This window comes from Tachysurus vachellii, chromosome 11 (assembly GCF_030014155.1).
Source record: "Tachysurus vachellii isolate PV-2020 chromosome 11, HZAU_Pvac_v1, whole genome shotgun sequence".
NCBI lineage: Eukaryota > Metazoa > Chordata > Actinopteri > Siluriformes > Bagridae > Tachysurus > Tachysurus vachellii.
In genome coordinates, this window is record NC_083470.1 from 19,388,334 (window position 1) to 19,402,114 (window position 13,781).

Consider the following 13,781-nt stretch of genomic DNA (forward strand, 5'->3'; position numbering starts at 1 on the left):
ATTTTTTGTTGTTATATATCTGTGAAATGTGGTTAGTTAGCTAGGATAACAGAAAGAAAAGCTTTCTATTTTAGCTTTGTTTTTGACTTCTCCTTTTTCTCTGTATTTCTTTCTGACCCCATTTAAAGTTCTCTAGAGAGACAGAGAGCATATGCATTAGGGTATGTGTTCGAGAATGAGAGCAAAAAATAGCAATGAAGGGAACAAGAAGTGTGTATGTGTGTCTGCAAGACTGGAAATCCTTTTCTGTGATCTTGTATATTATTTTGTTGGCTTTAGACCTGTTGATTTGTTTACTTCCCTTTTGAATTTGAGCACATATTGCATAATGGTTGATGTTGCATTGTTATGTTAATAATGGCAAATAATGCCTTTAATTCTTTCATTAATTACTGATCATCATTTCAGTGCCAGATTCTCAAGAACAAGACATCTTCCTCTGGAGAAAAGACACTGGATTCGGCTTCAGGATCCTTGGCGGGAACGAACCTGGAGAACCGGTCAGACTCTCAAACGCTTTGATGTTGTAGAAGAAGAAGAAGACGACTTCTTTATTTTTCACATATACTTTCTTAGCATTTCTTAGCCATGATATGGCTGCCCTGGATCAGAGAGGATTATGGGTCTTGCTTTAGAGTCCCTAGTGCTGGGGCTTGAACCCTCAACACTCTGAGCCGTAGTCTAACACAGACATGAGCTATATGTTTCTGGCATGTTTATGTTTCTATATGTTTATGTTACCTAGCTAATGATTAACATAGCAAACTTATTTGGTTATACACTAGACACTTTAAGATGCTAATAGTGTGTGTGTGTGTGTTATTAACTTATTAGATCTACATTGGCCACATAGTAAAGTATGGTGCGGCGGATGAGGATGGACGCCTGCGCTCCGGGGATGAGCTGATATGTGTGGACGGCACAGCCGTGGTGGGCAAATCCCACCAGCTGGTGGTGCAGCTCATGCAGCAGGCGGCTAAACAGGGCCACGTCAATCTCACAGTCCGCCGCAAAACAAGCTACGGAGGTACACACAAAAATTCACACACTAGCCTCCAGGTAGATCTGTCACACTGTGAAATAATGGGGGGAAAATTAGTGGAAAGCCTATTTTAAGAAAGATTTATGCACTCAATATTATGAAAGATTCATACATATACAAAGTACATGCCAGTTCATTCTCAGCTCAGTTTATATGTGAGGTCTCTACTGGACCTCATCCATCAGGACCAGTCAGATATCATTAATGGGCTAAACCATTTTCAGGATAGCAGTTGTTTTTACATAAATTATTATTATTTTACATACAATTCTTAATAGTGCCATAGGACATGCTGAATGCTTGAGTCTGATTGGTCAGAAAGTATCAATTCATTTTCTATGACAGTTAATGCTCTTGGTCCAATACGTGACCCTTTCACAGGCCTCACACAGGGGTTTAGCAGACATTTCACACAATCTGATTAAAATGTGTAGTTGTTGATATGGAGAGGATTTGTGTGTAGACGTTTATTATACGCCGTTTACGAAATTGTCAGATGAAAGTGATGCTATAAAGAAAGTGGTGATAGAAATCTTTTTGTGGATTTTTCCATAAGATGAAATAAAACTATTGATAATGTTAATTAAAAATAAAAAATGTTCATGTTGGAATGTTGCTGTGATGTAAGATGTATAACAAAATGAGACAGGCTTTTTATCGAAAAATAACCAACGCCTGGGTGCTAGGGATTAATCTGCTTTGTGTCAGCGTGGCATCACCCCACCTTGTTGTTGATTATTTTCCTAGAACAGCATGATCTGTCGTGATTTATATTTTACTTACATGATATCATTCCTTTGCTGCTTCTCTGTTGTGTAATACATAATTACATGTCAATTCTTACGTCTGTATTTTTCAGCAGAATAATTTTTTTTTGCATTTTGTGTGCAGTGTGTAAGGGTGAGGGAGACGTGCCGCCTTCCCCTGCCTCGTCTCACCACAGCAGCACTCAGGCACCATCTCTGACTGAGGAGAAGCGCACACCGCAGGGCAGCCAGAACTCCTTGAACACAGTCAGCTCAGGCTCAGGCTCCACCAGTGGCATTGGCAGCGGTGGTGGAGGAGGGAGCGGCAGTGCTGTGGTCCCCGCCGTGGTGCCCGCAGTGCCCACTGCCCTACAGCCGTACGACGTAGAAATCCAGAGGGGCGAGAATGAAGGCTTCGGCTTCGTCATCGTCTCATCCGTGTCACGGCCTGATGCCGGCACTACATTTGGTAAGAGCACGTTGAGTGTGTGTAAACTTTTATATATACATAGTCTATCAGCATCTCACATTCAGCTTTTTGAGCGAGTGCAGAATTACTGTTTACCAAGTGGAGTTCATAGCTGGCCTCGGCACTTAGGTAAACCTGTGGGTGATGAAATGACAATTAGAGAGTGGGAGATGGATAATCGGATTGGTAGATGGAGAGCAGATGAGTGTGTGTATGAGTGCATGATCTACCACCACAAAGTGCCACCACAAGGTCTTGCTGATAGCCCAGCTACCATCACACTTGTGTGGAGAACGATAATTATCTCATTATCGTGGGCTAAATCAAAGGTAATTGATGAGTGTTTAAATGGGCTGCAGAACAGATGCTGTGTTTCTGCAGGGTCTGTGCTTTGGGACTGCTAGGGGTGTGTGTGCGTGTGTGTGTGTGTGTACAAGCACCCGCATGTGGGTGTAAAAGATGTCCTGAAATGCGGCTCTCACAGGTGATATTGTGTTGAGTTGTTTTACATGACAGTTATTTCTAAGTCTTCCACCACACATATGCACACACACACACCAGTAGTCATGATTCACGCCTCTATACCTCCTTTCTCTCTTCTATACATCAGCCAGCTCTTTGATTTGAAGGTATGCATGCACAGAGCATGAAATTAAACACGCACACCTCTCACCACTCGAGAGCCGTGTTCCACCTGAATAATAACTTGCAGTGATTTGCCTTTTGCTACCAGCTAATTTACATGTCCAATTAGCTGGAGCCTGATTTGATTAGATTATCTGATTGGATGATGAGTGTTATGAGAGGATTTGGCCTGGTTGCTTGGTAAATTAATTCTGTTCTTCTATTTTTCTCCACTTTCCCCTCTTTTCTCTGCTTCATCATCCTTGGGAAACAAATCATGGTCTCTGTCACAAACCACCAAACATCTTTCTATTTATTGCTTTGTCTTATCACTGTGTGCCTTCCCGTCCTCTCTCACATGCTTACACACACACACACACACACACACACACACACACACACACACACACACACACACACTGCTTTTGATGCAGCAGCTGGAAACGCATGTGTGGCCATGCCCCATAAAATAGGACGGATCATCGAGGCCAGTCCGGCGGACCGCTGTGGGAAACTAAAGGTGGGCGATCGCATCCTCGCTGTCAATGGCTGCTCTATAACCAACAAATCCCACTCAGACATTGTCAACCTGATCAAAGAGGCTGGGAACACGGTCACACTGCGCATAATCCCAGGAGATGGTGAGTTATAAACCATGCATTATCACATTTATGGACCTACTAAAGCACATTGCCACTGGTTTAAGAGCTGTACCATTACCTCACCATATATGAAAGTTTATCGCATGGGATAAATGTAACAACATCTTTACCTCTGACAAATAGGACAGACGATCCTTTAAAGCCTTCAGGGTCAGTTCAAAGCACAAAGATATTATCGTAGATGATAACATCAGGATCTCAGATCGCATTTGTTTGATGGCTTTCTCTCTGTATGTAGAGCAGCTCTAGATCATTCATCTCATCAGTATTCACAGAAATGACACTATTCAACAGTATAAAATCAGTTATTTTGAGCTATTATTATCAATTATAAATCAGGCAGCAGTTGTGTCTGTGTCTTGAACCTTCTCAAGTCTGCTTCAGTTTCAGTGCGGTGTCTTGTTATAAAGGAGAGCAATAAAAAGAGTTGGAGAAAACTGGATGTACCTTGTCATTCAAGCAGCACAACAGTGCAGATTCTGGAGTCTACTGATTAGCTGAGTGTAGTAAGTCTAGTAAGAGTGTGTGTGCGCTGTGTTTCAACTGTCCAGCTCATAAACATCTCTGTGTGAATGAGAGAATAAGGCATACTGCACTGAGAGAATGAGGTTTAGCTGTAGGATTGTTGACTGCACACACAAACACAGACAAGGAGGATGGCAGTTTGTGTTCGATACGTTGACAGGAGCAGCTATTTTTATCACTGTCACCACTGGGGTATACAGAGGGAGAGACCGCGAGAGAACTTATTGCAGGCTACCAGAGCAAGCGAAGACTGAGTGCGTGTAGGGAATAATAGAGATGGAGGGAAGTGGAGTAGGAGAAAGTCAAGGCATCGATGGTACTAGCTGTAATTCTGAGCTCAGTGTATGAGTAATCAATCATCCTCCAAAATCGGAAAAAGTATTCACTCATCTTTTTAAACTCGATTTATTTTTCCATGGACGTCTTGTTTGTTTTATCTTTTGGGAAATCAGTTCATCATTTAATTTGTTTATATAGTCTATAAATCTTCTGAAACCATTTAAGAACTTGTTTGTTCCTCACGTATCATGAATCTTTCTCACTCTTCAAAAGAATCTTCGAATGCCGCCCTGCTAACCAACGCTGAGAAGATTGCCACGATCACCACTACACACACACCTCAAAGCAGCAGTGAGTCCAGGTCAGTGAGAGGCACAAGCATTACCTCACAAGTACACAAATAAAAATATGTTTACACAACACTGACCGTAAACATTTTACTTTGCTGTTTTTGACAACTTTCTGAATACAATCACGATCATTGCTACGAAACACACACACACACACCATACTCTATATATTCTACAGTCTTCTTTGATACACTGACGGAGTAATTTTGTTCGATTTTTGACAAGCTGACTGATTGGCTGCTTTAGAGTTGTGTATGTAGTCATCCATCTTTATTTCCCCACAGAAACAACAAATCGAAACAGGCTCCACCCCAACCTGGAACACAAATGTCTCATCAGGTAAATTCTCTCCCAGGTGCTGATCTGAACTGTCACTGTGTTTTGTAGTGTAGTATTAATGCTGAGGCTGGCAGGAAAACCCAAACATAGGGAGTATCTCTAGGAAGAATGGTGTACAATTCCACAGACTTGTGTGGGATGTCCGAGATGAGAGTATATTAGAATATCAGCAGTGTTGTTGTAGTGTTCTCACAAAACTTATCAATAAAGTTGGGCTTTATTGTCAACAAAATGGTGGTTTTTGGGGACGTCGTGCAAAACGTAATACGGTAGAATTTTATTTACTGTACCTGAAGAGCAAACACTAAGTCTGAGATCACTGCAAAATATAGAGTAATTACACAGGACAGTAATTATACAAGGAAATAAATACATGGGATAGTACTGTACATGCTAGACAAGAGAACGACATGGAAGATATATGGCAAATAATTGTCTGGAAATGTAGACTAGGCGTCAGCTCGTGTCAGACGTGTCCGATGAAGGTTCTGTCCCACCAAATACATTTGCCGTAATTTATTTATTTATTTCTTTTTGGTAGTGAACTACAGCCTGTTCATATGTTTTGTAGGTGCTGCATGTCAGATAAATTTACTGTACGAGTTTAGCCCAAAATTAGTTCATGCGTCCTCTTGATTAGTTCAGGTACATATTGGGGGACATGCTGACATGATACAGAACATCCAAGGACAAACATAATGTTTGATACTTTAATCATATCTACACTAACTTTCCCTGGCTCAATTAAAGTAAAAATCTGAAATAAACTTGATTTGAATTCAATTTGCTCTGTGCCCTTCCTACAGGGAGGATGTACTTCTTGTCCTTGCTTGCAGGATGTAATATTGAGGCAGTCATATAGCCTTGATGCTGCTTCGAGCTTAATTTCTCTTTTGTGTGTGTGTGTGTGGGTGGGTGTGTGTGTGGGTGTGGGTGTGTGGGTAAATGCAGGATGCTGAGTATTACTCTGTGGACCTTGAGAGAGACAATAAAGGCTTTGGCTTCAGCCTGAGAGGAGGGAAGGAATATAACATGGACTTATATGTGTTGAGACTTGCAGAAGACGGAGCTGCGGTGAGAAACGGCAAGATGAGGGTGAGACTGAATTTTATATTTATTCAAAGGTCAAGGGTTACCACATCCTGCTAGACATTCTTGACTTGGCATAACTTCAACATGTATTAGCTACACAGACATACCTTTATATTGAGTCATTACATTACATTAGCCTTTATTTGGGGAAAGCTGCCAAACACGGGACACTCCAGATTTATTGGTACCCGTTGCGAGCATTACAATAAAAACATACAGGGACATGGTTTCAGTGGGGTTCCAATACAGAGAAAGTGATGGTCATTACGGTCATTTTTTATTCATAAGAGTGTTTCAATGAGAATTTAAAAAAATATATATATTTAGCTCATCATCTTTTTGATAGCTCAGTCTAAACCTCCTGGGAGGTGGAACCAGCTTTTACGTCCTTGTACTTTACACAGTTGTTGATGCCATCAACATTCACAAGAATTTTTAAAACATCAAAACACATTCCTTGTCTGCAGTCTCCTTTTTTAAAGCCATTTTGGTTTAATCTGATCACAACATTTGATGAAGTTCCAGCGCTAAACGCTGTAATTTTAAATCTAGAACATTCACTCCTTCACAATGCTGAGTGTATGGAGTGAGAGTGCGCTCATGGGTCCAATTCTAGGGACATTTCCATACATGTGACACGTTTTGCCTGTCCTTGGTTATGCTTATTTCTACTTATTTAACACTCCATGTGTTTTTATGTCCATCACCTGCTTTTGTGGAGGTAGACAACCTTCTGTCTCTTTTTTGTGTTGAAAGTTCTGTGTTTAACCTCATGTTTATACTGCAGAGAAATAGAACCTGGTTAGAGTCACCTGTAACAGAATCCCTGAACACTCACAGCAAAATATTTTTATGAAAAATGACAATTTGTTTGTATTAATGTAACAGAATTTGCCGATTTATGCCATAACAGTTCCTTTGTTTAAAATGTACATATGATTATATATAATGTCATGTATGTCACATATATATAATGATTATATATAAATATATATTTATCTTATGGAATAATTTGTGTGACTTTGCTGGTAGACAGCTTCTTCTTCTTACTGCTTCTTCTTACTTTTTTCTTCTTTTTCTTTCTTCTTCTTCTTCTTCTTTACAGGATTTGACGCAATGGAGAAGTAATATTCTATGTTTACAATCCTCTGTTTTTCAGGTAGGAGATGAGATTTTGGAGATTAATGGAGAGAGCACTAAAAACATGAAACATTCTCGTGCCATCGAGCTCATCAAGAACGGCGGTCGGCGAGCGAGACTGGTCTTGAAGAGAGGTGATGGCTCTGTGCCTGAGTATGGTGGGTACATATCATATATACATAAAATCTCGCGTCCTTTTAAAATACCTCTAGAGTCTTCTAATCCAATCTAATTTAGTTGTCTATTTTACCGTCTTGTAATTTATCCTCTTTGGACTTTTTTGAACGTTTACATTCATTGTCTGTTATCAAGTTTGTTTTAAAATTCAAAATTCTTTTGAACAAAACATGTTTATTGACAGAATATTTCATTAGTTTAAAATCTTGACCAGGTTTTTACTTCTACAGAAACTGATTTCCTGATTCAGTTAATCAAGCCTGCAGGAATACCTTCATCTGAGCTTTAATTGTGCAACACATTGCAAAATGCACAATACAAAAACGAATAAAGAATCGGTCATTTTGCATTCTTACAAGTAATCTTGTAATAAAAATTGTACAAATGTACAATGTGCAAGTTTAATTTTGCCTGCAGTGTAAATGTCATTAAAACCTTCTGCTTGTACCATTAGGCTATTTTAAGAGAACGGTGTTCACCTGGTATCAGAGGTGTGCATGGGACTGTTTTCTTCACTCCCACAGTAATGTTGTGGATATCTTCAGGATTCAAACTCGCATCTCGATCTCCCAAACGTAGCAACGCTTTTTTGCTGTGGCGAATCTGCGACCTTAAGGCCAGTTTATTTTTAGAGCACGATTTGCACGTGCAGAAGCGGCAGCAACACGAGAACAGTATTGTAATTAAAGGCGATAGATATTAGAGCCAAAACATTCCTCTCCGTCTGACTCTTAAGACACAATGGTGATCTAAACTAAGTATGATCTAGCTAATAAATAAGTCTGTTTTCCAGCATATAGTCAAATCAGTAATTCCAGCTACAGATGAGGAGACCAATTTTTTTTTTTACCAGACAGTTTTACACAATACACAGTGAGCCACTTCTATGTTAATCAACGTGACCTTTCTTTCTCCCACAAGCTTCATATCTGACTGTATTCTTTTTTTTTTTAATTCTGGTCCCGATGCACACCTGGTGTAACTCATAAAATCCAAATTAAACAGCACTCTGTTTGCTCTGTCGTTACTGAAAATCTAAAGATTTCTACTCTGTATCTTCTCTTCTTTGTCTATCTCTGCTCTTTCTCATTTTTTGCTGGGCTCTCTGTCTTTCTCTGCCTCAGCGATGATGGCCCCCCATCTCGCTTCATGTCTAAGGAATGATAAACTAGGAGAGCCCTGCTTCTACCTAATGGGCCAAAACCAGACCACGGTTTGTAGTGCGCCATTCGTATTTGTGAATCCTCCTTGTCATGCTCGTTATAAAGCCTGTGGATTTTGCTTACACCATCCCAGTCCCTCACCAATGCCACACCACCAAACCCCTTGCTGCGCTGTCATCTTGCTCTTTTACCTTTAATACACTGCACTGACCGCTGACTCATTGCTGGAATCCATAAACCAGTATGGATTCATGCTGTTGCATTTCAGCTCACAGGTGCATGCCGACATAATGCTTGTGAAGACGATGTTGATATTGATGTTTATGGTGATGATGTTTATGCTAGTTTATTACCAAACTCTTTCCTGAGATGCGTGTAGTTGATGCATCTTTTACAAGGGTAACCAAAAGCCTAACTGGTGTGTAGATATTCTTATTGTTTTTTATTGTTGCCACATGTTCGCTAGAACATTCACACACGAGTGAATGTTAAAACCACATTTCATGTATTTATAAAGCATCATAGAAGTGCTACTTTTTGTTATAAAGCATTTTTAAGAAAGATCCTGCAAATGTGCTTCTAATGTACAGCTTTAAGCTATGAGTATATGTCTATGATTCTAGCCCAAGCATTAGAAACTCCAAGAAAGTCGTCACTATGAAAAATTTAAGACAAAAGAATTAGTGATAGTAACACTTTACAATACCAGGTCTTAATAAACTATTATTTGGGAAAGATTTACTATGATTATTAATAAATAATTTAGTAAGGTTTAGCAAATATTTGAAAAAAAAAAAATAAAATCCTGAGCTACAATGTTGTAATTAGCAACTGAATTATAGATCATTGGATAGGTGTCCGTTTATTTTCTGATCATATATAACGTAAACTATAAATGTAAATTGGCTTTTTTATTTATATATAATAAAATGACTTAATATATAGAACGGACTATTTAATAATCTACTAAATATTGCTGTCTGAAGGTTTAATAGTAATGTTATGTAATAATGTAATAATATGGTAATTATTAGTGGTCATAAAGCAAAAGAATATTATTATTTAAGATTAATAAGCATATAGGTCCTGTTTCTATAGTGTTACCCAGTGAGTTAGTGTACATGGTCATTAAGAGCATGTTTGCCTGCTGGTGTATTTTGGTAAACATATATTGGATTTTATCTCTTCAGGTTCCTCTGCTTATGCCATTCCTCTGTGTATATCCGAAACCTATATATCTTTTTGAGACACAAGAAGGCTTTACACAGTGTGTTTTCCCACATTGCATGAATGTTGTGTTATTTGTCTGTTCTGATGGGTCTGTGAAAGATTTGTGTCTTTTTTCATTTTTATTTTCTTCACTCTCAAGAATAACATCACATTGTTACTGGAGCACAAGCAACCAGCATGAGCTTATGTCTATTCCATTTTAGAATGGAAATATGACAGACAAGACATTTGTCTGATTTGAATACTGTCAGTGATTAAAACATGAGATATACATGTTTCATTTCAGTGATTTACTGCAATTGGTGTCTTAAGTAATTTAAATGTAAAATATGCTCCTTCACAGACGGGCCCAATGACGGGTACCCTGCCCCACCCGGGCCACAAAATATTCCGGAAGTGAGAACGCTGCAGCCTAATGGCCGCTTTCACCTCCCATTGGAGAACAGCTACACATCAGAACACCAAACAAACCCCTGGTCCCAGGAGCAGTGGCAGAGAGGTAGAGGGCGTGAACGAGAGAAGGATCTGGGTAGGGAGGAGTACAGAGACCACACCCATCACCCCAAACACCCTCAGAACCACACCTGGAGCAACAATCGTGCTAATACCCGAGGTGCCCACTCACCTTTGCATTCCCCTTCACGTTCCCCTGAAAACAACAAGAAGAACTCTGGCCGGAAAGTTAAAAAATCCGAGTCAGAAAGCGGCATCGCTAAGCTCTTCAAGACGCTGAGGAAAGAGAGTGGCTTCGGGAAAAAGTCCACAGACCGGGAAGCTCGAGGCCGCCACCGTTCCCCGGAAAGAAGGAAAGGCACAAAAACACGCCGCGGCTCTTTGGATCGCTCCCCATCACGTAAAAATGCCTCCTCTCCAGACCGGCTTAGGGCTAAATCTATGGACCGACGAGCAGAACGCTCCCAACGTGATTATTCTCCAGAACAAGTCTCTCGTGGTTCTAATCACATTCTCAACCGACAGATCGGAACACCAGAAAGGCATTTCCAGCCCCAGCAGAAATGGCAGCCACAGACACCCAGCCGGAGCTACCAAGAAGAGGGCTACCTCACCTCCACTCCAGAGAGACCCAACAACAGCCTAAAGAATGGGCTTTCTTCCTGCGAGCGCGAGGAGAGATTTTGGAGCAATGGCACACCGCAGAGACACTACCGGAGGGAATCGGACAGCAGCAGCAATAGCAGTTACCTTGAAGAGGCGGCCGCTCCCAGGCTGAAGGATTACTACAACGCCATGAAAGCCAACAGCACGATCTCAATTCCCCAGTCCAAGAGACGGCTTTACAAAGAGAACCAAGCCGACCTCAGCATCTGAGCACGGGAAACCCCATAACCATAAACACTCACACAGCTGAATAGCTGATAACATCATACTGGTTTTAAAGGACCCAAGGAGGTGACTGAGTGATTGAATGAATGGTAAATGGAATGATAGATTCTTCGATCGGTGAATGGATAAATTGATTAATTGATTGCACAGTCGACTTATTTTTGTCTGCACATTTTATCCCAGGACTAGAAAATTCTGCAGACCAGCCACAAACACAGCAACAGAACAGTCTTATGTCTACTTTCTTCATTTGGTTTGTTTGTTTGTTTTAAATCTCTACAGTATTGTGTTGATCAGAAAGTGGGGTTTTGTGCAAATTGGTATCAGATCGGTCAAGAGAGCATGTTCTTCCCCCCCTCTGTTTCTTTGGAACTTTCATTCCATATTTTTAAGTAATGTTTTTTATTATTTTTTTAATGCTGTGTCCTATATATTCCTCATACCTGCAATTTTAGCAGACCAGAGCACAAGGGTGTTTGTACATTTTATGGATGAATACATGTGTTTACATGTGCGTGATCAGCTCAAGTGAAGGCAAATTTAAAATATATATAAATATATATATATATATAATTATATATATACAAACCACGATGCTACTGAATTCTAATGAATTAATATATTTAATATCTATTTATTATTATTATTTTTTTTAATTTGGCACATAAATGAAGTGAATAAGGCTTTTTTTCCACCCTAAGTGAAATTCTGTTGCTTGATCTACTGTGTGAGATTTCTCCATTTCTCCATTGCTATGGACTGCTGCACAGTGCCAGAGTGCTGCTCTACCCATAATTCCCCTTTGACCTGAACAAGCCAAATTTCTAATCCACTACGTTATTCAGAAAATGTCAAACTGGCTGTCATTCATCAGCAATGGGTGAAGGAACAATATGATTAGATTGTGTCTATCTTGAAGCCAGTCAAAAATAAATAAAAAAAAATCCCACATTGAACTTACAAGACATGACCCTAACAAATATGGAAATAATTTTTTTGTAGGTTTTCAGGGCTTAGCAAAGATATCTTAGCATCTATAGATGACGTTCTCGGTTTGAAATCAGAGAACAAGCCTTGAAATAACAATCATAAACCATAAGGAAGTCCTGAACAAGGGCAGCCGTGCTACAGTCTGTCCACCTGAGCCATTCCATGTCTTCGCACTGGAGTATGATTAACGCTGAGCTATGCGTGTCTGTATGAATGCATTTTTTTGTGCCTGTGTATATAAACGTTTCAGATTTGACAAGCCAACATGAAGTCTCTAAACATGACGACAAAAAACACAGCAAGTTGCATTGCTGCCATCTTCATAGTACTGTAAGGAACCACTAACCTGTCAGCCACTGTCGTGTGTACAGACGTTTACTACTGTATGTAAGTAATAGCAACCTGTGGAAAAGATGAGACCGTTGCCTTTTTCTTGTACAAAAGAGAATTTATGAGAGCCCTCCATCTTGAGGAACACGATATGGTATGTTTATACTCCTCATGCAGAGGCAATGAGTTATAGATAGTATGTGTAATTTATACTCTAAATCAGGCATGTTTCCAAAATCCAGAGACGATTGACCGACGATCTGTTTTTTTTTCCAGGGTGGGAAAAGATTTGGGGTTGATCAGGCGTTATTTGAGAATGAGATGGGGCTGACTATCTCTTGTGATGCATAGCCTGCCTTTTTATTGTATAGCACTTGTATACTGTCTGTGGTCTCTCTGCAATGTTCTCTGGACTTCGATGCTTTTTCCGTGTAAATGAAAGCAGTACATGTATATGGGCCAATCTTTTTTATGAAACACTATGCATATATAGATACTACATTGTCCATAGCTTTATTTGACTCATGAAGCTATACATAATGTTAGTCTAAGTACAAGTAGATGTTGAACTATCCAGTAAAGCTTTTTTTCTTTCCTCCTTCAAATGGATCGCAATGTATATGTAGCTATCAAAAAGAAGTCTGTGAATGCTATTTTTATTATCAAATAAAGTTTTCCATACAAATTCATAAAAATTCCTCTCTTTTATATGAATCCATATAAAATGTGATGTGATATTTTTCTGCACTCTTTATTTTATACGCTAGGGAGTAATAAGTACAGATGCTTATTAGGGGATATGTGTTTATAGACTAGACTAATTATATAGATTTGTTAAATAAAAAAAAAATAATTTTTGCAGCTTGCTTTCTGTATTTCTGTCCTATTTGTCTATAGGTTTGGGGAATCACTCTGCCAGTGAATAGTCTGTAACATTTTGTATAATAATAAACTTCAAATAATTGTAGCAGTAGAAATTTTAATATCCTATCATTGACACTTAGGCTTCCACTTGAATTACAGATTTATTCAGACCCCTGCAGTGTAATGGACTTCATTTAAAAGGGATTAAGTGTTACTTTGTAATGCAAATAACAACAGATAATGTTAGATATCCCTGAAACCCAATGCACTCTAGTAGATGTCTCTCCATGGCTATAAAAATTCCTTAAGCTTTGAATGGAGCAAATTGGGCTCCATCATTGTGATAGGAACATCCTACAAATCTCAATAATGGGGCTAGAAGGTCAGGGAGGTGACCAGAAATCCAGTTGCTGCT

The 13,781-nt window shown here is 39.4% G+C and overlaps 1 protein-coding gene across 19 annotated transcripts in view; it reads left to right on the forward strand.

Moving 5' to 3' along the window:
- The window catches only part of magi1a (membrane associated guanylate kinase, WW and PDZ domain containing 1a), a 97,652-nt gene extending 84,455 nt beyond the window's left edge, over nucleotides 1-13,197 (forward strand). For 11 of the 19 annotated variants that reach the window (XM_060881170.1, XM_060881182.1, XM_060881171.1 and 8 more), the window contains 9 exons: nucleotides 409-500; nucleotides 835-1,027; nucleotides 1,934-2,257; nucleotides 3,316-3,522; nucleotides 4,621-4,708; nucleotides 4,982-5,036; nucleotides 5,988-6,131; nucleotides 7,288-7,426; nucleotides 10,182-13,197. In XM_060881170.1, the coding sequence (XP_060737153.1) occupies nucleotides 409-500; nucleotides 835-1,027; nucleotides 1,934-2,257; nucleotides 3,316-3,522; nucleotides 4,621-4,708; nucleotides 4,982-5,036; nucleotides 5,988-6,131; nucleotides 7,288-7,426; nucleotides 10,182-11,167 (2,228 nt within the window). In that variant the 3' untranslated portion in view covers nucleotides 11,168-13,197. Of the gene's footprint in view, nucleotides 1-408; nucleotides 501-834; nucleotides 1,028-1,933; nucleotides 2,258-3,315; nucleotides 3,523-4,620; nucleotides 4,709-4,981; nucleotides 5,037-5,987; nucleotides 6,132-7,287; nucleotides 7,427-8,569; nucleotides 8,659-10,181 lie in introns of all 19 variants that reach the window. The other 8 variants (XM_060881168.1, XM_060881172.1, XM_060881179.1 and 5 more) reach the window with 3 other exon arrangements.
- The last annotated feature ends 584 nt before the right edge of the window (nucleotides 13,198-13,781 follow it).